General features: G+C 37.9%; 1 protein-coding gene and 1 long non-coding RNA gene across 2 annotated transcripts in view; one reads left to right on the top strand and one right to left on the bottom strand.

Annotated features, from left to right (window-relative positions):
• The window catches only part of LOC110044094 (peptidyl-prolyl cis-trans isomerase-like), a 38,205-nt gene that overhangs the window by 9,380 nt on the left and 2,764 nt on the right, over positions 1 to 26,061 (bottom strand). Inside the window, exons 3-4 of the mRNA XM_089270498.1 lie at positions 21,691 to 21,779; positions 9,699 to 9,795 (exon numbers count right to left, since the gene is read on the bottom strand). Coding sequence (XP_089126624.1) covers positions 9,699 to 9,795; positions 21,691 to 21,779 — 186 coding nt within the window. The remainder of the gene's footprint in view (positions 1 to 9,698; positions 9,796 to 21,690; positions 21,780 to 26,061) is intronic.
• On the top strand, positions 13,597 to 14,474 carry LOC149105270 (uncharacterized). The gene is made up of 2 exons (XR_016201117.1): positions 13,597 to 13,882; positions 14,092 to 14,474. It is a non-coding gene; the product is annotated as an uncharacterized LOC149105270 (long non-coding RNA).

The raw sequence follows: 26,061 nt of genomic DNA, 5'->3' as shown, positions 1-26,061 counted from the left end.
AAAACGTTAGCACCTATGAAATGTCGCATTTCGCTAGTGATTTTCACTTTTTTTTTTTGAAAGAATGCAAACCGAACTCTTTTTTGTTCTAAACGAGTTTCATGTTTTCACTGATTGCAAAACGTTTCACTCTCAGAAGATAGGTAACCACCGCTAATAGACATTGGTTGTTGACTTTATTTAGATTCACGATCATGCTGTGTTTATGAAATGAAGCGTTTTCTTGTTTTATTATTTTCCCTAGGCTAGCACCAAAAATAGAACTAACCCTAGCACAAAGTGTTTAGAGACTCTAACCCTAAGCCCTAGCCCTAGCCCTAAACCCTAGCGCTAAAACGGTAACCCTAACACTAAATGCTAAACCTAGGCCAAGGGTTAGGGTTTGCTTTTAGGTCTAATGCTAGCCGTGGGGTTATGTTACCTTTACTGTAACTGTCAAGTTATAGGCTCATCTTTCTTTAAGGCCCATGTTCATCCATTTCGTTTTGCGGCCCTGCATTATTGTTTTGAAGTCACCGTTGTCCTAATGTTTCTTTCTTTTTTTTTCCGAAGACAAAGCGCAAACCAGCTAAAAACATAGGCACGCAAGGCGTGCAAGAGTTATTTTTTTCTTGTGAAGTCTCGGAGATAGGAGCATTCCTGGAGCTGTTTACAGTAATGATTTGGTTAATTCGACAAGTTATTTTGGTTGCGGTGTACAGCAAGAAAGAAACTGGGAATTTATGATGTACATACGATGTTACATCGGTAATGGTAAGATAGCTAAATAGTAAGCCATAAGATGTTTGACTGAACAAACTACAGTAATGACACGTCTCCAGAGACTCTAGATACCATCTTATTTTTTTCTTTGATTCGTTCTTTGATAAGGCTGGTTTTCACTAGAACATAAGCACAAGCACAAGCACAAGCATGAGCATAAGCACAAGTGAAAACAGCCGCGACATAAACATAAGCATAAGCGGAAACATAAGAAGAACGAACCCACTTATTTGTCTTATGCAGTTTTCACTAGTGACGCGCTCGACATAAGCATAAGCATAAGCACAAGAAAAACGGAACTGTTCGCTCTAATTGTATTTACTCCCATATAAAAAACAAAAGTGTTAAGTTACCATTTATAGCTAAAGATAGCAAACATCTCGTGGGAACAAGTGGTGACGATTCGTCAACTCTAATTGAATTTACTCCCTTGTGAAAGACAAGAGTGTCAAATTACCCTTTGTAACTAAAAAATAAAAATATCTCGTTATATCTTCATGCAACAAGAACAAAACAATCGTCACCTGCACTTACTATTGTAAACGTTAGAACTGTTTTAAATCCAAATAGTCTCGTCTCCTCTAAAACATGTCCTAAGAACTAGAAGCAACGATTCGTGACCTCTAATTGAATTTACTCCTTGTGAAAAACGAAAGTATCAAATTACCTTTGTAGCTAAAAATAAAAATATCTCGTTGCATTTTCATACTACGAACTCACGAACTGTTTCAAACCTCAAGGCTCATCTCGTTCGTAACTAAAATCCTCAGCCTAACCCACAGAAAATGTCGAAGCAAGCCCAATATATGAATACTTCCTCCTCTTTTATAAAAGAATAAATATGGCCGTTCTAAATTGTGTCAGGATCAAATCTTCTCACATACCATTTACCTTTGCAACAAGAAATTTGACTGGCTGTTGTAGATCCAATCTGACTGGTGTGACATACATACATCTCTCACTCACTCACTCACTCACTCACTCATCCCTTGACCCATCCATAACATACCCGACGCGCCGACTAAGAGGTAATTTTTTACCAAAAAAATAACTCAAAAAGAAATGTTAAGTTACCATTTGTAACTAAAAATAGCAATATCTGTTTGTTCAAACATTTCATGGGAACAAGTGGTGACGATTTGTCAGCTCTAATTGAATTTACTCCCTTGTGAAAAACGAAAGTGTCGAGTTACCATTTGTAACTAAAAATAGCAAACATCTCGTGGGAACAAGAGGTGACTATTTGTCAGCACTAATTGAATTTACTCTTTGTGAAAAACAAAAGTATCAAGTTACCCTTTGCTACTAAAAATAAAAATATCTTGTGCCATTTGCATACTACTAACTCATGAACTGCTTCAAAACTCAAGACTCATCTCGTTCATTACTAGCCACCATTACACTGAACATTATGCACTCTAAAACAACCCAATGTATGTATGTAACTGTCACACTCCACTCCAAACCGGACTAAAAATCACAAACCGGCAACATACACGTCAGTCTTTATTTTCAATGACCAAAGTCCTTGTGTTTAATACAATAAAATGCCCAAGACTTCATATACCTCGCTAAAGTTATCATGAACGAAAACAATTTCCTTTTTCTCCTACTGCAATTCGTGCTGGCTATTAATGTGAAAAAGTGAAAACCCTGTAGCAGAGCAGCTAAGACTCATTTAATTGAAAACTTTATCTAATGGGAAAAGCTCACCCTTCATTGAATGCTTGTAGTTATATGCCAAACACTATGTTTCTTTGACTGATTATCCAATTGCAAATGTTTATCAAAGCCGCCCACAAAATCCTCGCCTCAGAAGATGTCGAAATAAGCCCAATACATGAATAATTCCTCCTCTTTTTATAGAAGAATAAATATGGCCGTTCTGAACTGTATCAGGATCAAATCTCCTCACATACTATTTACCTTCACAACAAGAAATTTGATTGGCTGTTTATAGTAGATCCAATCTGATTGGTGTGACATACATACATCTCTCTCTCTCTCTCTCTCTCTCTCTCTCTCTCACTCACTCACTCACTCACTCACTCACTCACTCACTCACTCACTCACTCACTCACTCACTCACTCACTCACTCACTCACTCACTCACTCACTCACTCACTCACTCACTCACTCACTCACTCACTCACTCACTCACTCACTCACTCACTCACTCACTCACTCACTCACTCACTCACTCACTCACTCACTCACTCACTCACTCACTCACTCACTCACTCACTCACTCACTCACTCACTCACTCACTCACTCACTCATTGACCCGTAACACCCGATGCGCCGACTAAGAGGTATTTTTTTTAACAAAAAAATAACTCAAAAATGTACAGGGCTATGCTTTTCTACTCAATTAAAGACGACACGCAAAAATTTGGGCGCTTTTGAACAAAAAAATCATTTTTCACCCGAAAAAGTCACTTATGTCAGTCTTGCACCAAGCCATTCAATTAATTAATTTTGGATTTTTTTTGCCCGCTCAGCCATGGGCCGAGCGCGGTTCAGGGTTTACCCGTGGTTTTTTTTTTTTTCGCAGATTTGTCTGCGACCAGACCCAAGCTTCCACTCGACCAAATTTTGAGTCACGCAACCTGTGATGGTTACTCGCCAAAAGCTGTTGAAACATCAATAAATCTCATCTCCGATACTGACTTTCGCGGGAAAAAATTAAAAACCCATCGTTCGTCAAAAATTATATTTTTTCAGCAGAAATTTAGCTCGGAACATATACATATTTATATTCCTTTGAATAGTTGATGAAATGACCTTTTCCGCATATTTTTTCCTTCGGGGTCAACAAAAACCTCCGATTACAAAATCACGCCGAACCCACACGTTACAAAAAAATCTCTTCAAAACCCTGACTTCGAAGCGATATAACACTTCAGCGTTAATAGCTACCACACATCGGCAGAAGGTAAATCTATTCCTTAACAATCCAGCTTTATCGTGCTAAAATTTCAGCGAAATCGAACAAAACCAGAATTAATTAGGATTTTTTATGTGACCTCACTCCCCAGACTTGACCTAACAAAGGGAGCAACGGTCGCCAATAGCAACCGAAAAACACGAACATAACAAAGCCGACGTTTCGGCCGAAAAACTCCAGAATTATCGCCTGAGAGCTTAAACTTGAATGGGAACATCTTTTTCGAACTTTTTTCAACTCATTTAGACGAAAGAATGGCCTCGGCGGGCTACAAAAATGACCAAGAGAAAAAACAGAACAAGACAGCAGAACAAACCGATAATATTTCACCGCGTGGCTTTCGGCACGAAAACGAAAGTACAGCTTACTCCTGGATAAATTCAGCCTTAGAAGCGACCAACTGGTCCCATATTACTTTCTGTATCCTTACAAATGTCCTGACTTCCATCTCCGAAAGATTTTGCCCCAATTTTGAGCAAATAAACATTTCGCCGACAGCAACCACCATTACGGTGGCTTGCATACTAAATTAGCTAACTTGACAAAATTCTCCCGAGGGGGGAGGATGTGACGAAAAGAGCTGAAAAATGGCCTGTAATTGGCTAATGATGAGATCTTCCCACTGTCCAAATTTGGTGAGAATCGAAAGTAACGCCAATTTCCTGTCACATTTTCAATCTGTAGCCACTGGAGTGACCAAAATCGATACATCGGTCGGGATAGAGTTTCATTATTAAATTACGTTACTACTTTGCTAGGCCTTTACTCGTGGAAAACACCAATCAAATTTAATCATGTCTTTAAAGAAAGAAAGCTGTTGTTAATAGTGTTATTATCGTGTGGTTCATACCGTTCATGACCATACATATCCCGAAGAAAGTTCTAGATTAGGACCATTACGTCATCGGAGATCTGTCAACGGCTACCACTGATGGTGCAATAATACAGTTTGTGTTGATCAAGTGATGGGATGTCTACAGTAAGAAAAGAATCATCAATGACTGCTTTGAAATGTGCACTACATTCCGACGGTAGTGCTAAGTAAACAGTTAAATTTTAAAAGCGCGGTTATAAGATTTAAAAGATCTTCTTGTTTTTTTTTTTTGTCGGAGACCAGACGCAGATCTCCAATCGGCCAACTTTGAATTACGCAATCTATAATGTTTACTCGCCAAACCTTGTTTCTTCAGGGTCAACAGAAATCTCAGATTACAAAATCACGCCGAACCTACACGTTGCAAAAAAATCTCTTCAAAACCCTGACATCGAAGCGATATATCACTTTAGCGTTAATAGCTACCACATATCATCATATTAAAATTTCAACGAAATCGAACAAAACCAGAACTAAATATTATTAGATTTTTTTTGTAACCTAGCTTCATTGCTTGAGTCGACAAAGGAAGCGACGGTCGCCCATAGCCACCGAAACACATTAACATAACCAGTGAACCTACGTTTCGGTCAAAAAAATCCAGGATTATTGCCTGAAAACTGAAAATTCAAGAGGAACATCTTTTTCAAACTTTTCTCAAGTTATTTAGACGAAAAAATGACCTCGGCGGACTCCAAAAGAGAACGAAACAAAAAACAGAACGAGACAGTGAGAAGAGCCGATAATTTATTCACCGCGTGGCCTTAGTTACGTTCAAGTTAAAAAAACCTTACTTCTGGATAATTTCAGCCTTACAAGTCAGCAACTGGTCCCACATTACTTTCTGTATCCTTACAAATGTCCTGACTTCCATCTCCGAAAGATTTGGCCGCAATTTTTTAGCAAATAAACATTTCGCCGACAGCAATCACCATTACGGTGGCTTGCAACTAATTCGCTAACTTTACAAAACCCTCCCGAGGGGGGGATATGACGAAAAGAGCTGAAAAATGATGGCCGGAAATAGAGTAATTTTCTCAGCTTCCAGTGTGCCAAATTTGCTGGAAATAGGTTCAAAACCGATATTTTTTTTTTTCGTTTTTTTTTCTTCGGGTCACTCATGCTACCAAAACAGTTAACTTTTAAAAGCGCGGTTGTAAGATCTTAAAGATCTTCTTGTTTAGTTCTGTCGGTGACCAGACCCAAACTCCCTCTCGACCAAATTTTGAATCACACAACCTGTGATGTTTATTCGCCAAAAGGTGTTCAAAAGTTAATACATGGACAATGTTACAGATATTGTTTTCGTTGTGTGTAAAATATATTTTCTTTGGCTTCTCGAAGCGTTGGATTCCAAGGGAATAATAAATACGTTAAAAAAAGGTATTACGTCAGCCATGGAATGCGCTGACGTTGCAGCTTTCACTTTCGCTACATGAAAAATAAGATTGTGTTTACTTTGGAAGTTTATTTCGCCAGAAGCGACGGTCATTAATTTATTTGCAATTTTGAGAGTATTTCTTGTGGTTTTAGGCAAATGAAGTAAATTCTTTGGCTGTTTCATTGCAGTGAGCTCATAGATCAGAAGGAAAATTAAATATTCGCAAGCCAAGCAAAGAACATGTCAGAACATGCAAGGATTATGTCATTGGTAGGGAAATAACCACCGTACTAAAGATAGCTGTGGATAAAGCAATTCTTGAATTATGTCACTCGTGTGACGTCTTTGCTAGCCCTTTACTCCAAGGAAAAAACAATTAAATTTAATCGTGACTTTTAACAAAGAAAGCTGTTATTAATAGTGTTCGTATCTTCATGCCCATACACATCCCAAAGAAAGTTCCACATTAAGACTATACGACTGCTTTGGAATGTGCACTGCGTTGCAACTGCAGTGCTAAGAAACCAGTTAAATTTTAAAGGCATGGTTATAAGATCTAGCAGATCTTCTTGTTTTGTTCGGGTCACCAAGCTTGACTTCTGGGCACCCTAGAATTTTCCCTAGAGCACAGCCTTATTCAAGGCAATATTATTTTATGCGGGAAACTTAGGAACAACAATCAGTACAAAATTGTGCCACGGACACTCTCACGGCTGAATATTAGCTATGTTGATCAAACTCCTTTAGCTCAAAATTAAAAGACAAAACATGAAATAAAATGATCTGTACCAAGGTTTTTTGTATTCGAGTAAAAGCATAATTTTTCCGCGCCTTCAGCGTAATGCCAAAATTTGACTCAAAACAGAATGATTCTGTGGGTTTTGGACCGTTCTCGGAAATTGTCGCCAGAAATATTGAAGAATGGCAGAGGAGCCAATACAGAAGAGCTTTGGGGAGCCCTTCCTGTATTAGTACTTATGGGAGATGATGTACAGTTACTTACTGCCTGTGTGCAACATTGACCACAGCCATAGTGCACCATCAAAATCAAAATCAAAATTATTGCTATTTTGTTTGTCATATGGACTACTACCGTAAATGTCTGTGTATAAGCCGCATCCGTAGATAAGCCGCACCCCCCAATTTGGAAGCGCAAATTTTGGGAAAAAATAAAAACAATAAAGTTTGAAGTTCCAGTAGAGTTGTATTGCTATAAACAAACAGGGACAAACAATCAAGGTTTCGAAACACTGATATAGAAGTTGTTGCCATCTTTCACATTTATCAAGTCTAGGGATCACTAAGCTAAATAATTTTGAGTTTAGCTCTGCTGAGTCAATTACCTGTTGGCGCACATATTGCATTGACCATAGACAGGTGGGAAAACAGTTCAACCGGAAAAGCCTGTTCCACATTGTAATTTAGCATTGTCCAACACGCAATCGGACTGGTTGTAATGCTAATTGTATTTGATAAAATCTCAAGGTTTCGGCACACACTGGGGTGACATACTACTAGATGGGTGTGGCCAGGAGCCACGAGTCAAGTCAGTCAACTCCCAAAGCTTAACAGAAGAGTGAAGTGAACCACTGGTGGAAGGAATGGAGATTGTCCCTACACTTTACCCTTATAGGCCTCTGAATTATTCTAATGAACTGATGCTGTTACAATGATACTATTTAGCTTTGTACATTGCCAGATTAACCTCTCGACTTCCTGAACTTGAACGAAGATCGGCTGTTTACCAAATTAGAATAAGGGCACAATTTTGATTTGCTTCAAGATATTTCAACTCGATTAATTTACAGTCCTTCAATGTCCTTAATGCTAAACAGCTTTCCAAGTTGACCCATTATTGTGTCTTAACGAACTTAAAGCGTTTTGCTGAATCGTAAACATTAAGGTTCCAGGAAATCTCTTGCGTTTGTTATGACAACCATTCACAGTGTTGTTTACGTTAAGGCCGAAATACACGCGATGACAAACTAGACATGACGGCGGACTGGAAATTAACAAAGTTAACGCGCAATGTTCCGAAAACGTCTTAAAACAGTTTTTATGTAGTGGACATTATGTTTCTACTGACAGCAGTGAACTGACGGGGTTTTAATTAATGACAGCCTTTTACTTTCGCCATTGAAATTAATTTGTCTCTTGCTCGTCTATAATTATTGTGTTATTTGCGTCCAACAAATTGACAGATTTTCGTTTTTTGCAAAGGGAAATACTGCGAGTTAGAGCATGAGACTTAAACACAAAACACTTTAACAGCTGACAGAATTACTGGTAACCCAGTAGTTTACATTGTGGGCTATATCTATATAAAAAAAAATATTTAGTTAAAAATGTTACAATATTGAAGAAGTTAAAATATAATACAGCATGCACACAAAATGTATTCGAATATATTACAAGACATTTTCAAAACGTTCTAGAGACGGTAAAATGTTGACGGTCTGAATTACTTTGTAAAAAGTTGTTCACTAAAAGTTTCTTAAAGTTTCTTTCATGTGCGATTGTTTTAAATTTGTCGTCTAGACAGTTCCACAGGTAAGTGGCACTTGCATGAAATGTTCGTAGGCCTGCGTTGGAGGGACATTTCGGCACCGCCAGATGATCATGAAAAGAAGCTCGAACTTGGCATGGTACATGTTTAATAATGATATTTTAAGGCTGTAAAGTAAAATAATCGGAAAGTGAGGTACCAGATGCATTTTGATGCCGTTAAACATGACCTACATTTTGCCGTTATTTTTCACACGCTTCATAGGTGTTTTTAAAATGGTTGGGAAAACCACTATATCAACATCTCTGAGATTAGTTTAAAACGAGGAATAAATTAGAGTGGTTGTTCCACATTTGTGTGAAGTTTGAAGTCAATTGAAGTTATTTTAAGACTTGAGCAGCACTTCGTCCTCGCACCTTATTTCGGTCATTTTATTACACGAAAAACTGCACTTTGACCGCGCTTTCAAATTTTCGTGAATTTCTGAAAAATAAAAATTCGCTGGAACCTTTAAATATGATTTTTAGAATAAGGTCACCTAAGGGTATCATTGGGCAAAATATGAGCGATTTGCCAAATGGGTCGTTGACCGGCGTTTCTCGATCTTAACAGTCAGCTATTTTTAAGAAGTTTTAGGACAACTAATTAGGTTTTTGAGAGCTCCAAACACAGATGTATCCGTGGATAAGCGGCACCCTTGATTTTTGGCTTCAATTTTGTGTAAAAAAGTGCGGCTTATACATGGACGTTTATGGTAGCTTTGCACAGAAAATTTGAAGAAATTCTGTCTTTGGTTCTTACAGGGCAGGCTCTTCAAAAGTTAAATACCTACAAGTGTGTCATGCAAAATTTTGCGCACTTGAGCAAAACAAAAATTCAACCAAAATGCAACAGTTTTCTACTTGCGATGTTTCCATTGCAAAAGAAAGAGTACTTAAAATTTTCTAAAACTTGGTAATCGTGTTATGAATTTCACAAAAAGAGAGGGTCACCATGCTCTTTTCTGTACAACATGGAGGGGCATAATAAATACACTAATCCCATCAGGTTTTTCTATTAGTTCAATACCTATTTATGACTAATTTCCCATGTCTCCACAACTCAATAGAAACACACAAAATGCTTCCTCTTTCTTAATTACAACACTTATTGCAAAGCTAAAACACTAGAGACAACACCAGTTCATCCAGTCATACTTGTAAGTACTGACAACCATTGAAATCTTACCTGGCCCAGTGTGTTTTAGCATAAAGTTCTCATCAGCAAACTTTTCACCATAAATGGACTTGCCACCAGTCCCATTTCCTCTGGTGAAGTCTCCGCCCTATGGAAATAATCCAGCAATGTAAAAAGAACATCCTACCAGTTATCATTAAACTTCACTGAAAGATGATCTCGCTTACTTAGCATTTCAGAATAACAGTTAATGCTCTTGTTAATGATCACAAAATTGATCGCAGTACTGTAAACACTAGAGGATAAGCCGTACTCAAAGATACAGGGCCAGGCAGCAACGTTTAGAGCTGGGGAGCTTAAACAAAATTCTTTAGTGTGAACTAACCAGAGGGACCCGAGGTATGCTCCCTGGAAAACGTCTGATTTTTAAGTCTTCTGACATGGCAGAAAAGGCATTTACAATAACAAGCATGGTGTTAAACAAATACAAACTTCTCGTGCTTTAAAAGCAGTGTTTTTACTGTTACCTGACCTTTAAATAGTTCAATATCGAATCGTGAAAACACCTGTCTAAGGAGACTTCCTTGCGCCCAGAAACAACACGATCAAATGAACAACAGAGGTCTGGTGGCAAATCAACGAATTTTGAAATGATACCGTGATATGCACTGGTCAGCGGATCAGAAAAGAAGTCGACTAGAATTGACCAAGTGAGGGAAGTGAATCCTCTTCTCTGCTATTTACTATACTTCTATCAAAGTAGCTGTGAGCCACTGAACTCAGAAAATGAATTATAAAAGGTCAAGTTTAAAGGGAAAAAAACACAAACACAAAACATAATTTCTATACTGTCTAAATGATTTATGAATCAAAGTGGCTGTGAGCCATTGAACTCAGATAATGATTTCTGATAGGCTGAGAATGGAGTTTTTGTATTAAATAATGCGAGTCCATTCATAGTCGTTTGAAATGACAGAGTCGTACAGTCTCCTGCTACTCCAGCTCCACTGAGTTCATGACGAATAATGCCATTGTCAAACATCTACAGAGATCCACAAATGCAAAAATGAGAAACAATTCCAGAAAGACAATAATTCACCTCCACTTGAATGAGCTCAGCGACGACTTATTTGAAAAATAAGCTGGAATCAGCCACCAACTCATAGGACTATCACGTGACTCACAAGCATGCTGTTCTAACAACCTAGTGTGCTTGTAGAGAGCAATATAATGAAGATGTTTCACCAAATGAAGAAGCTAGTCATAAAAGGGGATAAGTGACGATTTTGGTTGCCTTTCTTTTTTCTTGCTCCAAATTAGTTGAAGTTTTGCATGTGGTCTTCAATGTAATAGAAAAATGTGGTTCTGTATTTTTTGTCCCTGGTTTTTGCTTTGTTTTCGAGTTAAAACGTAGGCAAAAAACTTGGCTTTTCCTAGCCATGTCTTTAGGAGTTTATTTGTTGAACAGCAAACAGGCAGACTGTTTATAGTGTATGAAGTCAAAACCAAATCCCACAGCATATAGAGCGGAAATCTGGGAACGGATTGTTTACACCGGTTATTGTGACGTGAACACAACACGTGAATCGATCGAGCGTCAAACGAAATGCCATCAAACAAAAAAGAGATGTGCCGCATTAGAGCTCTGTCAACTAATATCTTAAGCATTGTTTTAAAGTACCTTGTGTGCCTACCTGGTGGTTGAGAGGCATCATAAAGCCTCGATAAACCCGTAAGTCATCAGCACGTTTTAAAGAATCAAAATGTGTTCTGAAACTTCGAAGGCAGCTGATATACCGTAATCGTGTTATCCGCGTTCGAAGTCAGGTCGAGCCAGGTAGCAAAGTCCAAGAGCAGTTCTTGCCCAAGAAAAATACCCTCTGGTGAGTTGTGGCCCATTTGCCAAGCGTTGCTAGCGTCAAAGTTTGGAAAGCGAGAACTGGTTTTAGACTTATAAAATTTGTCTTGTATCGACCGCCATGTCTTCCTGCGCACGAGGTGTAAAGACCCTTCCCGGCATGCATTGCGATTACGTTCTGCGGACGTTTCTCGAACTGGTAACTAGATTTAAACATAATAATGGCCAGCAAGTGGCGATCGATTGTAACAGATCTGTGATCCAGTTTGCGTTGATTTTATTTCAAATCGGCATGATTTGTAGTGTTTTGAGCTTCTGGGATCAGGGGACATGCAGATGTATGGAGACCCGTACGTTGCGCAGAAGGGTTAATCTGTTAATCTGTCAGCCCTATTTATAGAGCGTGAAAAACGTGGAGTCATCAAATTCTTAAATCCAAAACTAAACAGCCGCCAAAGTTGTTATCCTCATCAGGCATAAGAGGTACCAGCGCATTTTGAACTTGGAAGTTATGGCGGTGCGTGACATCAAGTTACGATCGCGTTTGTCGAAAACTATGTTTTATCTCGTGATTTTTTAGCCATTGAAGACGTTGCCGTATTTGAAAAAGTGTTTATTGAAATGTTTATTTGTTTCATTTTATTTTTATTTACACCTTTCTTTGACCTGAAATCAGCATTTTTGAGCTTATACGTTGCGTGAAATTACCGTTTTCAGGAGCCCATCATGGGCTCCTACCATTTTGCTGTTTTCTAAGTGAAACCAACATCCTTGCCGTCACGCGTTAACGTCAAATTAACATTTTAACCTATTTAGACCTAAAATCAACATCATCGAGCTTATGCGCTGCGTGAAATTGACATTTTGCTGGTTTCTAAGTGAAACGAACATCCTTGCCGTCACGCGTCAACGTGAAATCAACATTTAAACCTTTTTTGACCTAAAAGCAACATTTTTGAGCTTATACGTTGCGTGGAATTGACATTTTGCTGGTTTCTAAGAGAAATCAACCTCCTTGCCGTCACGCGTTAACGCGAAATCAACATTTTAACCTACTTAGACCTGAAATCAACATCATTGAGCTTATGCGCTGCGTAAAATTGACAGTTTGCTGGTTTCTAAGTGAAACCAACATCCTTGCCGTCACGCGTTAACGTGAAATCAACATTTAAACCTTTTTTGACCTAAAATCAACATTTTTGAGCTTATACGTTGCGTGAAATTGACATTTTGCTGCTTTCTAAGTGAGATCAAAGTCCCTGCGGTCGCGGCGGGCCGATCCTTTGTTATGATAAACCGAGGCGAGACTTCGACTTATAACAAAGGCTTGGCTTGGTTATTATAACAAAGGATCGGCTCTGTTTATCATAACAAAGGCCCGGCTTCATTTATTTGCAGCCTCGGCGGGAAAAGGGCGTTAGGTATTTTAATCAAAAGTGAACTTTGTCGAAAACGTTCCAAATTTCGCATAGAGTTTTGTTTAGGTATGTTTAGCAATGTCCCGTAGTTTTTGCGCTAAACCTTGCTTCGTTTTCAGGATATTGCGTATGCAAAAAAACCACTCGGTTTTCCTAGCGGCGTCTTTATAAAGCGAAGCCAAAACCAGCGGCAAAAATACAGGAACACGTTTTTCTATTACATTGAAGACCACATGCAAAAATTCAGCTAATTTGGAGCAAGAAAAAAGAAAAGCAACCAAAATCGTCACTTATCCCCTTTTATGACTAGCTTCTTCAAATGTCTTCAGATGTCCATCTGGTGCAGTGGAGAAGATGATCGCCCGACAAGAGAAAGGTTGCGAGTTTGAATCCTACGGGGCACAACATTTTTTAAAAAATTTTTTTCTCATTTTTGCTCATGGATGCTATTACATAACATCCATGAGCTTAGCAGGCAGTCGCATGGCACTCACTCACTCACTCCATTCTAATTAATTTATTCATTAACCCTGGATTAAACAATTTTCTCCTACCTCCCTTGCTAAGTATTGTTTTTGTCCAAGAGTTCAGTCGTGACGCAAGGTTCTTTGACGAGGGGGGGCTAGAAAGGCGTACATTTTTGCCCGATAATTGAGAGCCTGGATACGAGTTTATTGAACACCTTGAAGATTGAAGTCGGCCATTTTGGTTTCATGTGATTTTCTTTCGTAAATATGTTGTTTTTTGCTTATCGGCTTTTGCTCGCACCTAGATGAAAGCTGTTAGAGGTATTTATGACTGTGGTCATGTATCGTTCACAACAACACGGTCGGTGAGGTCAAAGAATTGATAAAGGACACCCGGGAAGACAAAGCCAGAAAGTGAGATCGTGATTAGCTTTTTCCTTGGCAAGAGAATTTGATGGTTTCCACTCGCTTTCTCTCGTTGTGTAGTTCAAGGTAAGCTTAAATTCTTGTTAGGTTTTGGTGTCATTGTTTCTTTACTGTTTTATTTTGTACGCACACATTGAAATTCTGCCTCTGTTAGTATCGCTAGCTCAAAATTTGTAAGCTTGTTTTTAAATACTTGGGAGAAAAAAAAAATTCAAATTGCCTTATCTTTTAGTTTTGTTGTTGTTCACACTCCATTTCTTTTGTACTCCATGCAGTTCGACCAGAGTGAAAATTCCTTCACGGATGATATGCAAGGCAACCTACATGTACGATTAAGTAAATATACACTGCAATATTTTAGTGATGGATGAACAAATTAAGTCCAAGAGATTGTGTAGATCTATTTTTTTGCTGTCCAATTGCGTCAAAAAGCCCGACGCATGGTGGCTGGTGATGTAGAGTTTTTTTTTTTTGCTCCCAGAAATGAGAGATTTAAACAAATTGACATCAAAACTTGAATCATGAAGAAGAGAATGCGTGATACTTGTCAACATAAGTATGTTCTGTAATCGTTGCAAAAATCTATCAGCAGAGACATATCTGCAATCCTTTTGAATATTACTGCATTGCTAGTGATACTAGCACAAACAATTACCAAGATATATAGGAATAAAATACCGTGATGTTTGTTTCCAAGAAAGAAAATAATTATTATTTTATTTGCATGCACTACAATATGTAGTACCCTTATTATTGTTTTGCACCAAGCTGGGGGACTTCTTCCTACAGTTGACTAAAGGTGCACTTTTTTTTAGGCTGGAGGTATTATAAGACTTAACAGGACAGTGATTTCAAACATTAATTGATTATTTATCCCAGAAATAAGATCTAGTGGGCCACATTAGGTTTGTGAAAGGGGTTTCAGGCTAAAAGCTACATGTATATGAAAGGAAAGCCTTTCCTGTTAAAAACACTGTAAAATGGATAGGTCTTTGACGTTGGGCCAGAGCCTCCTTGTATAAAACTTTGTTACTTCCCTTCCTCTTCTCTATGGACATAGTTCTATAGAAAAAAACCTTATAAATTGTAAATAAAAACATTCCCTTCACTTCAGGTTCATGATTGACACAAAATTGTCTGAAATCATTCTTATAATATTGAAGGAAATACTTATTTTTTTCAATAGATTTCCTGTTTACCCACAAGCTACAATCAAATTGTTTATGTTTGACTTAGCTTAAAATAAACAAGTTTTTGCTAATATCCATGTCTCACTTAAGTGAAATTGGGCAAAATAATCTTGGCAGTCTTGGCATTCTCAAGTTGATGTCCAAAAATAAATTCAAAATCATGTATTGTAATTTTTGCATAATAGTAATCATTGTTCTACAGCTGTTTCATAATGTTAACTGAACAAGGACCATAACCAATTTACCTTGACCCAAAATGCACTACTGACTCAATTTTGGACTGACTGGTAAATATGGTGAACTCTCATTCAATGATTTCATATTGAAACAGACTGTTGTTATTCTTTGACCCTACATCATGTACAAGTTAGTATGATATCAACGTTCCAGTTCCAATCAAAATTAATTATTATCCATTTTAAAATTTTTAAGCTGTCTGTGTTATCAACATGTTATTTGATTTTTGTATTTCTTTTCTATTTCGAACAGTCTGGGTTCAAGCCCTGGCTGGGAACATTTTATTGTGTTCTTGAGCAAGACACTTAACTCTCACAGTGTTTCTTTCCACTCAGGTGTATAAATAAGTACTGGCAAATTTAATATTGCAGGGTAACCCTGCAATGGACTGGCATCCCATCCGGGGGTAGTAGAAATACTCCTAATCACTTCATGCTACAGAAACCAGGATAAGTGCTGACCTGATGGGCCACCTGGCTCATATGCAGACTTTGATTTCACTTCAAAGTTGCTGTTTGCCTCTTTTTGAGAACGAATGCTCGTGCAAAACATTGTACATGAAATGACTTGAATTTCAAGAGAATGAATGTACAGGTGACATGCATTTTCATTCGAATAGTTTTGCACAAAGACTCATTTTGCCACAGAGGCAAAAGTCAACTATTCATCCATGAGCTGGCTCAGGGGGCCTTTGATTTTTCTTATTCACGGATATAAAAAAAGAGGTTACCGAAACAAAGCCTTTGCCTTTCTGATGCTTAAAAAAACACTTACCAAAATTACAGCATTTGCCTTCTGATGAATAATCATTTGAAGCTTCTAATAATTCAAGAATTCGTCCAGCACAACAATCAATCTCAAACTCTGTGTCTGTTAGCCTTATTTGAGCCTTAAGGTATCACTAGTGATACAAGATTGCGAAGGAAAAACAATGAAGACTTTCACTTACAATCAAATCGAGGAGGATGAACCTTGAAGTCTTTCCCTATATATCGTATATATGCTTAAATGCAACTTGGGTTTAGATCAATCACACAGGGCTTCCAACTTGGGCGCAACTGACAGCCACTGCTCTATATACTGGTCAGCAGAGTTACTAAAAAGTTTACAGGAATCGAAGGACACCTTTTTAAACTTAGAAAATATTATTTTCCAAGTTGTAGTGGTGGAACGATTTCACTCCATCACTCCTTCACTTCCCATTAGACATTTTGAAACCCGGGGGACTCCCATATGAAAAGGCAAAGGAGTCATATCATAAACTAATATCGAGTAATGTCCATGTTAAAGCTCAAAATACCGGTAAACGTGAATCTACCTCAGTTGTTGTGTATTGTCGTTTCTGCAGCTTAAAATGGCAAATTTGAGCGATTTGGTGGGTTTTGCACTGACTGTTACTACATGTTATAAAAAGGAGACAAGGCTGGAAAGCTCATGTCCGACCGCTACAGCACCAAGCCGATTTTCACCCAGAAATTAGAATTGCCTGGCTTCCAAATTGAACACCAAACAAACTGAAAGGTTGACACTTCTTTTCGTGGCATTCCATCGAAGATCCAGTCAAAAATCCAAGCACTAATTGCCACATAATTTTTGAGAAGTGCAGCTTTCGAAGCGACCAGCATCCGTAGCCGGGATTCCATGGCCGGGATTTTGTGTGCCAAGGAGCAACAGTCACGCTGTTTGCTCCATGCTGATTAGACGATGCTGACGATGTTTCCGTTTGCTGGCTAGTTACTTGAATATTTCAACTTTTTTGCCGGAAATAATCCTTTTGGAAACTAAAGAAATTCATTCAATACATCTAAGATGCCCAACAAATTAGACAAATTTATCTTTTATCTATTGCAAATAGAATGTCAGTTGCATCATAACTCCAAATATTCCAAAAATATTTGTTATCAAATTAAAGTGTAGTTATTTTGCAACTGGAATCAGTGCGGTATCAACAGAGACAAAATCCATTGGCATACATGATGTATAATTATTTATTCAATACTGAGCTTGCAATGCATTATAGGGCGATTTTCAAATATCGCTGTTTTCAGCTGTTTTGTTAGCAGAGAGAGACTTTGTTGCCATGTTTTGGCCCATATTTCTAGTGATAAAAGCAAAACAGGACCAGAGTGGCTGTTGTTTTCAGTTTAATTTATTGTGTGAATGACTTTTTGACTGATTTCATGAGAAACATTCCGGCCGGTCAGAATATAATGTGCGTTTATAGCCAGGAAACCAGAAATTTACCGAACAAATATACTATGATTGGGGATGGTCAGCAGGCTCTTTACTGGGAATTTCTATGCTGGTGGAACAAAGTTACAATTAGGAATTGCATATAAATCCTGGTTGCAAAAGATTGAAGTTATCAGACAGATTAGATGGGAATGAAAACTCCATGTTCAGGAGCCCTTGAGAAAAACTTTAGTCGCCTCAGGTGACCGGGAGCCCATTAGGTAGCAAGCCTTACAGCCTGTCATAGGTTTGCATAGATTAACACTTTTCATCAAAAGTTTATAAGTTTGTATAGCAGATTGGAACGTAGCCAAAAGAAAGAAACTCACAACTAGCACGAGCATAATGGTAGCACAAGCAAAGAGAATTTACATTTAATGATCAAAGTAAATAAGTTGCTTTCCTTTTTTCGCCACAAAAATTTCTGAAATAAATAGAAACCATGTTCTTCATGTTTCTATCAAGTTATAGAAACACTTGTGGAAGTTTGGGAGAACTTGAAAAAGCTGTGGAAACACTTGCCTGCCTGCCTGCACATGTTCCCACAGCATTTCTCCTTCTCCCCAACTTGACAGAAACAAGATACATGTTTTCTATCTCTTCACTGACAAGAACTTCATAAAACTAATAACATCAGAGTATGCATCATCAGTGGCTAAAACAGCTGTTTTTGTTCATAAGCTTAAGCTTACATTTCTTGCTGCTAAACAGCATTAAACTTTAGTTAAATTATCTGTTAACCAGTTTAAGGTCGCCATTCTAGGGCAGCTAAACGTCGCTCGGAAGGACTCTCCATTCTGCCTCAAAGCTGTTTACATAGTTGCACTTAGTTGAGATCAAAGAAAGCTTCGAATGCTACTCATGTCCAGTACTCCATCTCCCGGTGAAATGCCTGACCACTAAGCTATGAACAAAGGAACAAAAGCGTTCTTGTTGTTCAGGGTCTGAAATTGCGCTTTCCTGGTCACCAATGCAACTAAAAATTTTGCACTGGCAACCAGAATTTCACAACTGGTCACCAGTGGGCGATTAACTATTTCAAGCCACGATAATTACACAAACTTTGATTTTCAGCCAAATCGATTAAAATAAAATTCAAAGCTGCCCATCAATTGGTCACTTACTTTTTACCTTTCGCTGCTTTTGAAGTATAAAACCGATTTTCCTGTTATTATTAATCTACCACAACGTTTCACAGCTACGATCAAGGTGAAGCTTCGCTGCCATGTTTTTTCAGTGGTTTCCCATAACATACTTGTTGCGGGTGCAAGAGGCCATGTGCATTCTTTTGCCATGAATATTCATTTAGGCGATGTGGTGTCCAAAGATGTTCTGAAATCTTTCTGTAATTTATTACAAAGTGGAGATGGAACATCCGTGAAGAAATTAGTGGAAGATTTCGATATTCCACTTGGCGATCTGTTGATTGTCTTGACACAATATGAAAGGAAAGATCATTTTGAACATAGAGCAAAGAAACAAACGGCAGTTTTTCAGTCGGGTACATTTCTTCTCCAAAAGGTAGAGACAAGAGAAGGTATAAAGTTGACTTGAAACATTTGGCAGTTGCACGAAACTGCGTATATTAAATAGGAATTTATCCATTTAAAGTGCACCTAACCCCCCAAATTTTTTTTCGCCAGAATGAATCTACTTATTATTTGAAATAGTTCTGCGAAAAAATTTTTGGATTCCGTTAAATCCTCGATTTTCTGTGCCACGACAAAATCTCGAAAATAGCTCCAAAACACCGCCATTTTGTTTCACGACCGAGTTTGAGGAGAATGGGTCCAGCGGCTCTTGTGACGTCTACCCAGGAAGGTTGGATATCTCATTTCCTCTCATCTCCTTCAGGATGGTGCAATACACATTCGAAAAGTGCGCAGAAATGCCTTCCAGAGGTGCTATCGGCTGTTGCAGCAATATTCCAGATTTAAAGAAAGGTATACTGTACAATTTACTGGCGATGATCGGCTAATGGTGCAATAAAGACGTAAACGATGGTTGATTTTGTCGAACCAAAACAAGCGAACTGAATCTGTGAGAACCATTGAAGAACTCTCACTGGAATTTGTTCCGCAGACTTTCGAACGCTGTTTTCATAATTTTCTGCTTAAAGCTAACCAGCAATTTGTAGAAATACCACCGACAACCTATACCTTCCAATCCCGCAGTATTTATAACATAACCGGCAAAGTTGTGTGATCCGGTCATGATCAAGAAGCGTTATACTGATACGTAAATAGATCGCAACTGTACGCCGCCAACCAACACTTATTTCTCTTTCGATTTAGATGAAAGTCGAAGATTAATCCTCTAGAATTACACGATAACAAAATTGTTAGACTCACAGAGTTTTTCGAAGGTTTGGAAATCAGCAGTGTGACAAAGATTCTGTGCAATAGCGTCGAAAATATGACCGCGTAACATTATCTGCGGACCGCTTAGGGAACACATCCTTTTCGCTTATCCGACGAATTTCACTGCAAACTTTGAGAACAATTTACATTGGTTATTTGGAGTTACGACTTAAAACGTGTGACAATGTGAAATCGGTAATTGTATGAAATGTTTCCTTCCGCCTTGCTTCCCGCAGCTTCAAAAATACAGGTCCAAACAATACGATTTTCAATCGATCGAAGCCAATGTTTTGGAGGTCATCAAGTCTCGAAAACTGCAACACGTACGTCGCTCTTATAAACATGAAGCATTCAACTGAAAGTAAAACACAAACTGGATTTAACAGAACCTTGACAAAATACATTCTCGGTAAGGACAAATGTAAACGGGCTATAAACACGCATGGGAATCTTATATTTAGTTGACGAAATTACCATCCAAAGCAGTCCTTGAGTTTTCTTTGCTGCTGTTTGTTTGCCTGCTCCTCCACTTCGTATCTAACTTTCCATTCCTAATATACAAGCAGCTCGTCCGCAAAGACATCTTCCCCGTCGTCGCTTGAAATATTGCAAATTGTTCTCAAAGCTCTAAGCAGTGAGTTCACAGTTGTCGAACGTGCTCGATCGAAGTTTATTTCGGAGCCTTCCGAATCGAAACTTAACTCTGACTCCAGTGACGAAAAAGAAATGATTCTGAGACAAAACTTGGACGTTTTAGTCCCAAAATACATCGGAACGATTAGTTTTGCATTCTATTTTCTCGAGCAAATACAGTGAGTTGACTGAGGCGCTATTGTGTTTGGTTCCTGGGTAGACGTCATCAGGTACCGCCGCCCCAGACTCCCTAAAACGTGGTCGTGAAACACTTAATCGCGACTTTGAAAGGGCATAGAAAATCGAGGATTCAACCAAATTCAAAAATTTCTTTGCCCAAATGCTTCAAATAAAGTCTAGATTTGTTTTAGTGAAAAAAAAATTTGGGGGTTAGGTGCACTTTAACAGAGATATATATTCAATATAATCAAGCATTCTCACTTAAGAATGACGAGAACACATGACAAGGACAATGTGGTACAAATGACTCGTACCAGGCCCCTATCGGGCAAATCATATTTAGCATCCAGGTCTCTATCTTATCGTAGCGTTCTGCTCTATATATGGCCGGCATTTGATTCGTTTGTCGTGGTTTTTCAGTGGTAGGTGTATAATTAATCAGCATTTGTATTTAATCTTATTGTTAGCGGAAAAATCGCAATCATTGCCGCCCCAAATGCGTTATCTTTGTTCTGATTCTTAAAAGAAAAATTGGCAACCAGAATTTTCCATCTGGCGACCAAAAATTTTGGTTTGTGTTTCGCTGTGAAGGAAAAATTTTATTGACACTTTTTGGTGACCACATTTTTCCACATGGCGACTGAAAAAAAATTCCAGTTGCCAGTTGGCACCCGCCTAAAAAAGTTAATTTCGACCCGGTCGTTGCATGTAAAATTCTAAAAAACTGACAGGAATGGAAAAAACACTGGTTCAAAAATACCACATGTCGAAGTTGGTAGACATCATGTCCATACTATAGCAGGACTAACTTCATTGTTAGCAAGTTTACACAGGTTTACATTCAATAAATCAAGAAATGTATATGTAAGGAATCTTTCTCAAGACTCCAGTTGTGAATAATTTTGATTTCTTTCAATAACTGTTTTTTCTGCAATTTAGATGGCCAAACTCAGGGTGCGGCTTATCTATGAGTACCTACGATACTTTCTCATTACTTTTGTTACGAATCTGGCAATATAGCACTCATATCTAGGTACTTTACCTGGCACATAAACTTTGGGATGATACGATGGAATGAACTACCCTTGAAACCAAATCCTTTCTCACCAGTACATAATGCACGGAAGTTTTCTGAAAACAGAAATGTTTAGGTTAATTTAATCTCTTTAGTCATTACCTAACCAGTGCAAGACATGTTCCTCATTCTGGGGATGATGGGAGGAAACCTCATCATGTGTACAAAATTTTGGATCAAAACAGATGGGGACCTGTTCTGTGGGCAACGCATTTTATGACATTTTTGCTTGAGCATGCACACAAATCAAAATTTTGACAGTTTTTGGACGACAAAGTGACCTACATTTTAAGGCTTTTTAGCGGTCTGTGGTCAATTAACTTGAAAGTATAATGTAAGTATTTTGATTCTCTGCTAATTGGTGGTCTGTGGTTTTTTTTTATTTTTTATTTATTTATTTATTTATTTGCAATAACACAAGGGAAACCAATGCTTACTTACAACACTAACTCTATTTACATTATATTGCTCTAATTATTTACACTATTTAAATTACAATAACTAAACGACTTACATTACTAACAAATACAGTTACTCGACTTACACAATTAAGAAATACAGTGACGACAAGGGGCAAAGAAAAAAAAAACTGAGAAGAAAAATAGCTAGTTATCATTACAGCTTGAGGTCTGACGTGGTCTGTAGTTGATAAATTTAAAAAAACAGTGTAAAGATCTACATTTCTCTGTCACTGTGGTCGACAGTCCGTAGTCAACAAATTCTAAATAATGAGGCATAGATCTACATTTCCTTGCTACTGCAACACACGGTCCATAGTTGATGCATGTTAAATGATTTCACAAAGATGTACCCATGTATTGCACCACCGTTACCATTTTTGAAAGCTTCTCATAAACAACTGGGTTATGAGCCTACTTGTTCCGTATGTCCCAGGTTTGAAGGTCAGCAAAAAAGTTCAGTCTTTACAACATACAACATTTTTATTTCCAAGGAGATAAATGTGTACATTTTTCAACATGGCCGACAACTCGCAACCTCGTTGTCAAACAACAGGTCTTACTGTGCATGCCTGCAAAACTCCTACTAGGAGGAGGACCCCAGGGAATTGCTAATTTACAATAAGGCTTTCTGCGGAACACTACTTCAGAGATAAAACATAGGCACGCAAGGCGTGCAAGAGTTATTTTTTGTGTGTGTGAAGTCTCGGAGATAGGAACATTCATGGAGCTGTTTACAGTAATGATTTGGTTAATTTTAAGTTTTTTTGGTTGCGATGTACAGCAAGAAAAAAACTGGGAATTTATGATGTACATACGATGTCACATCGGTAATGGTAAGATAGCTAAATAGTAAGCCATAAAATGTTTGACTGAACAAACTACAGTAATCTGACATGTCTCCAGATTAATGTAGATACCATCTTATTTTTTTCTTTGATTCGTTCTTTGATAAAACCCACATTGTGATTGGTGTGACACGTGCACATGCATAACTCCCTCATTCACCGATCACATAGCCCTTCCAACCCCCAAGAGGAATTTTTGCTCAAAAATACTCAAGTTAAGAGACCTTTTCGTATTTTATGCGTGTCGTAAGTTTACCCTTTTACACAACACAACACAACACAACAACACTACTTCACCGAAAATAGAAAGAAACAGAAAAAAACCTCTCCAACACATTGAAAGTCTGATTTAATTAAATTGCTCTTTAACTTGGTGCCACGTAGTCTTCAAAGAACATTTGAGCAGTTTTGATACTTTTTGCCTTTAAAAATATCGGACTGAAAAGAATGTCATAAAACGCCCATCAAATAAAAATAAACTGCTACTGAAGAGACGTAAAAACCGTCCAGAAATGAAAGCTTTTTTTGTTTATAATTCTGGGAACAATAGCCGATAACTTGTCAGCTCTAACTGAATTTACTCCCATATGAAAAACAAGTGTTAAGTTACCATTTGTAACTAAAGATCGCAAACATCTCGTGGGAAAGAGTGGTGATGATTTGTCAGCTCTAATTGAATTTACTCCCTTGTGAAAAACAAGAGTGTCAAATTACCCTTTGTAACTAAAAAATAAAAGCATCTCGTTATATTTGCATGCAACAAGAACAAGACAATCGTCACCTACACTTACTATTGTAAACATTAGAACTGTTTCAAATCTAAATAGTCTCGTTTCCTCTAAAACATGTCCTAAAAACTAGAAGCAACGACTCGTGACCTCTAATTGAATTTACTCCTTGAGAAAAACAAAAGTATCAAGTTACCTTTGTAACTAAAAATAAAAATATCTCATTGCATTTGCATACTACTAACACACGAACTGTTCCAAACCTCAAGGCTCATCTTGTTCGCAACTAAAATCCTCAGCCTAACCCACAGAAAATGTCGAAGTAAGCTCAATATATGAATACTTCCTCCTCTTTTATAGAAGAATAAATATGGCCGTTCTAAACTGTGTCGGGATCAAATCTTCTCACATACCATTTACCTTTACAACAAGAAATTTGATTGCCTGTTTATAGTAGATCCAATCTGATTGGTGTGACATACATACATCTCTCACTCACTCATCCATTGACCCGTCCATAACATACCCGACGCGCCGACTAAGAGGTATTTTTTTTTACAAAAAAATAACTCAATGATAGAGTCTGTCAATGCTGTACAAGTTAACTGATCTTACTGCTTTTGTGCCATAATGATTTGGTTCTTTCCTTTTAAAAAGATTTGTACCGCAGGACTAAACACCATGGACAGTGGTAGCATTTGTTTTGTTGTCTCATCAACTGTGTGGACCACAGACCGCGGTGTCATAAAACTTACTATGCCTTTAGAGTTGCCGGGTATAATAAAATCCAACCACGTTTTTTTAATTTTAATCTTCTTGGAAATCATTGTTCCTAAATCCTCCTCTGTTATTTCAGGAAGTATGCAAATGTAGTCATTTTGCAAGCGAGCTACAGCCACTGCACACTAATGGCTGATAGCGTACAATGGTTCAGCCAATCAGATTGCAGCATAAAATTTGCATTATCCACTAAAACTTGATAGAAACACAAAAATGCTCCCACTTCTTATGAACTTGTCAACAGAAAAATGCACCCTCCCATTCCTGTAATGAAGATTGTACTGGATGTGTTAAAAAGAGTTTGTTAAAAACATTACTACCAAATAAAATTACCAAGTTACTTAAAGTGCCACTAACCACAAAAATGTTTTTTTTTTCGCTGATATAAATTTCCTTTTTCTCCTGATCACCACTGCGAAAAAATTATCGTTATAGCTACCTTCGTTAATTTTGTATGAATTTTCAAAGTTTGTAAAATTGCCCTTTTCCATGTTCATGACCAAGGAATAGTGGAGAATGGGACGAGTTGGCTTCTGACATCATTTCGGGAATAACAATATTTTGTTTCTGACAAGAATATATGTGAACTTGTGACAGTGCGTGTCAAATTCATTGCAGAATGCAAAGATGTGTTGTTGGAGGCTGTAGCAATACAGGATGCGTATGATAGAGTATTCCTCTATCTCGAAACTCAACCAGAAATGAGAAAAAGCCCAAAGTGGGCTGATTGGTGCAAAGCTACAGCAGGGGAGCCATCGAGGATTTCTTTAACCTTGGGTTTGCCACTTCTGTAAAAACCTAGAGATCGTCATGGTCTGTACATTCTTCTCTACCTCTAGTGGAAAGCTTAACATTGCCAAGGTACTGCATCAGCACTGGAAATAATTTTTCTTCTTTAACAGGACATGTGTCCTTTCAAATCTTCATTTTGGTCGGACATCTTATCAATTTGACCGGACATTAATTTTCATAATTGATTAGCATAATTAATTAGCATAAAAAATTATTGGCATACTGTAAAGATTTTCAATACAAATCATTCAAAACTGTATTTAAATGTGATTTATTTATCATTTATGATTAACTAGATGACTTTATCTACAAAATGACTGCACCAATCTCTCCTGGTTATCTCCTGATTATATGTTCTTCAAGCAAACCTAGTTTTCTACGTAGGAGCCCATCACTAGGTGTGTGTAACTTCCTCAATTATTGCTGTCCCGGTGTTTTCACAGACTGATCTTTTTTTCGTTTGAATTTACCACGAATTCAGCCCCCGCAGGAACTTCAGTGACCAATCACAAGCACGGACTTTATAATTTCACTGGAAGATTAGGTCGTCATGTCCACCTGAGGCCTCCATTTTTTCCTCTTACCAATGCGTGCTCATTTAGACAGGAACTGACTTTTTTCAAGGGAAAAGAAGCCTTAAAATAGACCGGTCTGTAAAAATACTGTGACATAGGCTTAGTATGGGAGTTGCAGGCTCCTAGTGATGGGCTCCTGACCAAAGTTGACTCTAGG

The sequence above is a fragment of the Orbicella faveolata genome, unplaced genomic scaffold (genome assembly GCF_042242905.1).
Source record: "Orbicella faveolata isolate gen_17 unplaced genomic scaffold, um_ofav_v1 contig_34, whole genome shotgun sequence".
Classification (NCBI taxonomy): domain Eukaryota; kingdom Metazoa; phylum Cnidaria; class Anthozoa; order Scleractinia; family Merulinidae; genus Orbicella; species Orbicella faveolata.
This window is presented reverse-complemented; position numbering and strand designations above follow the sequence as displayed.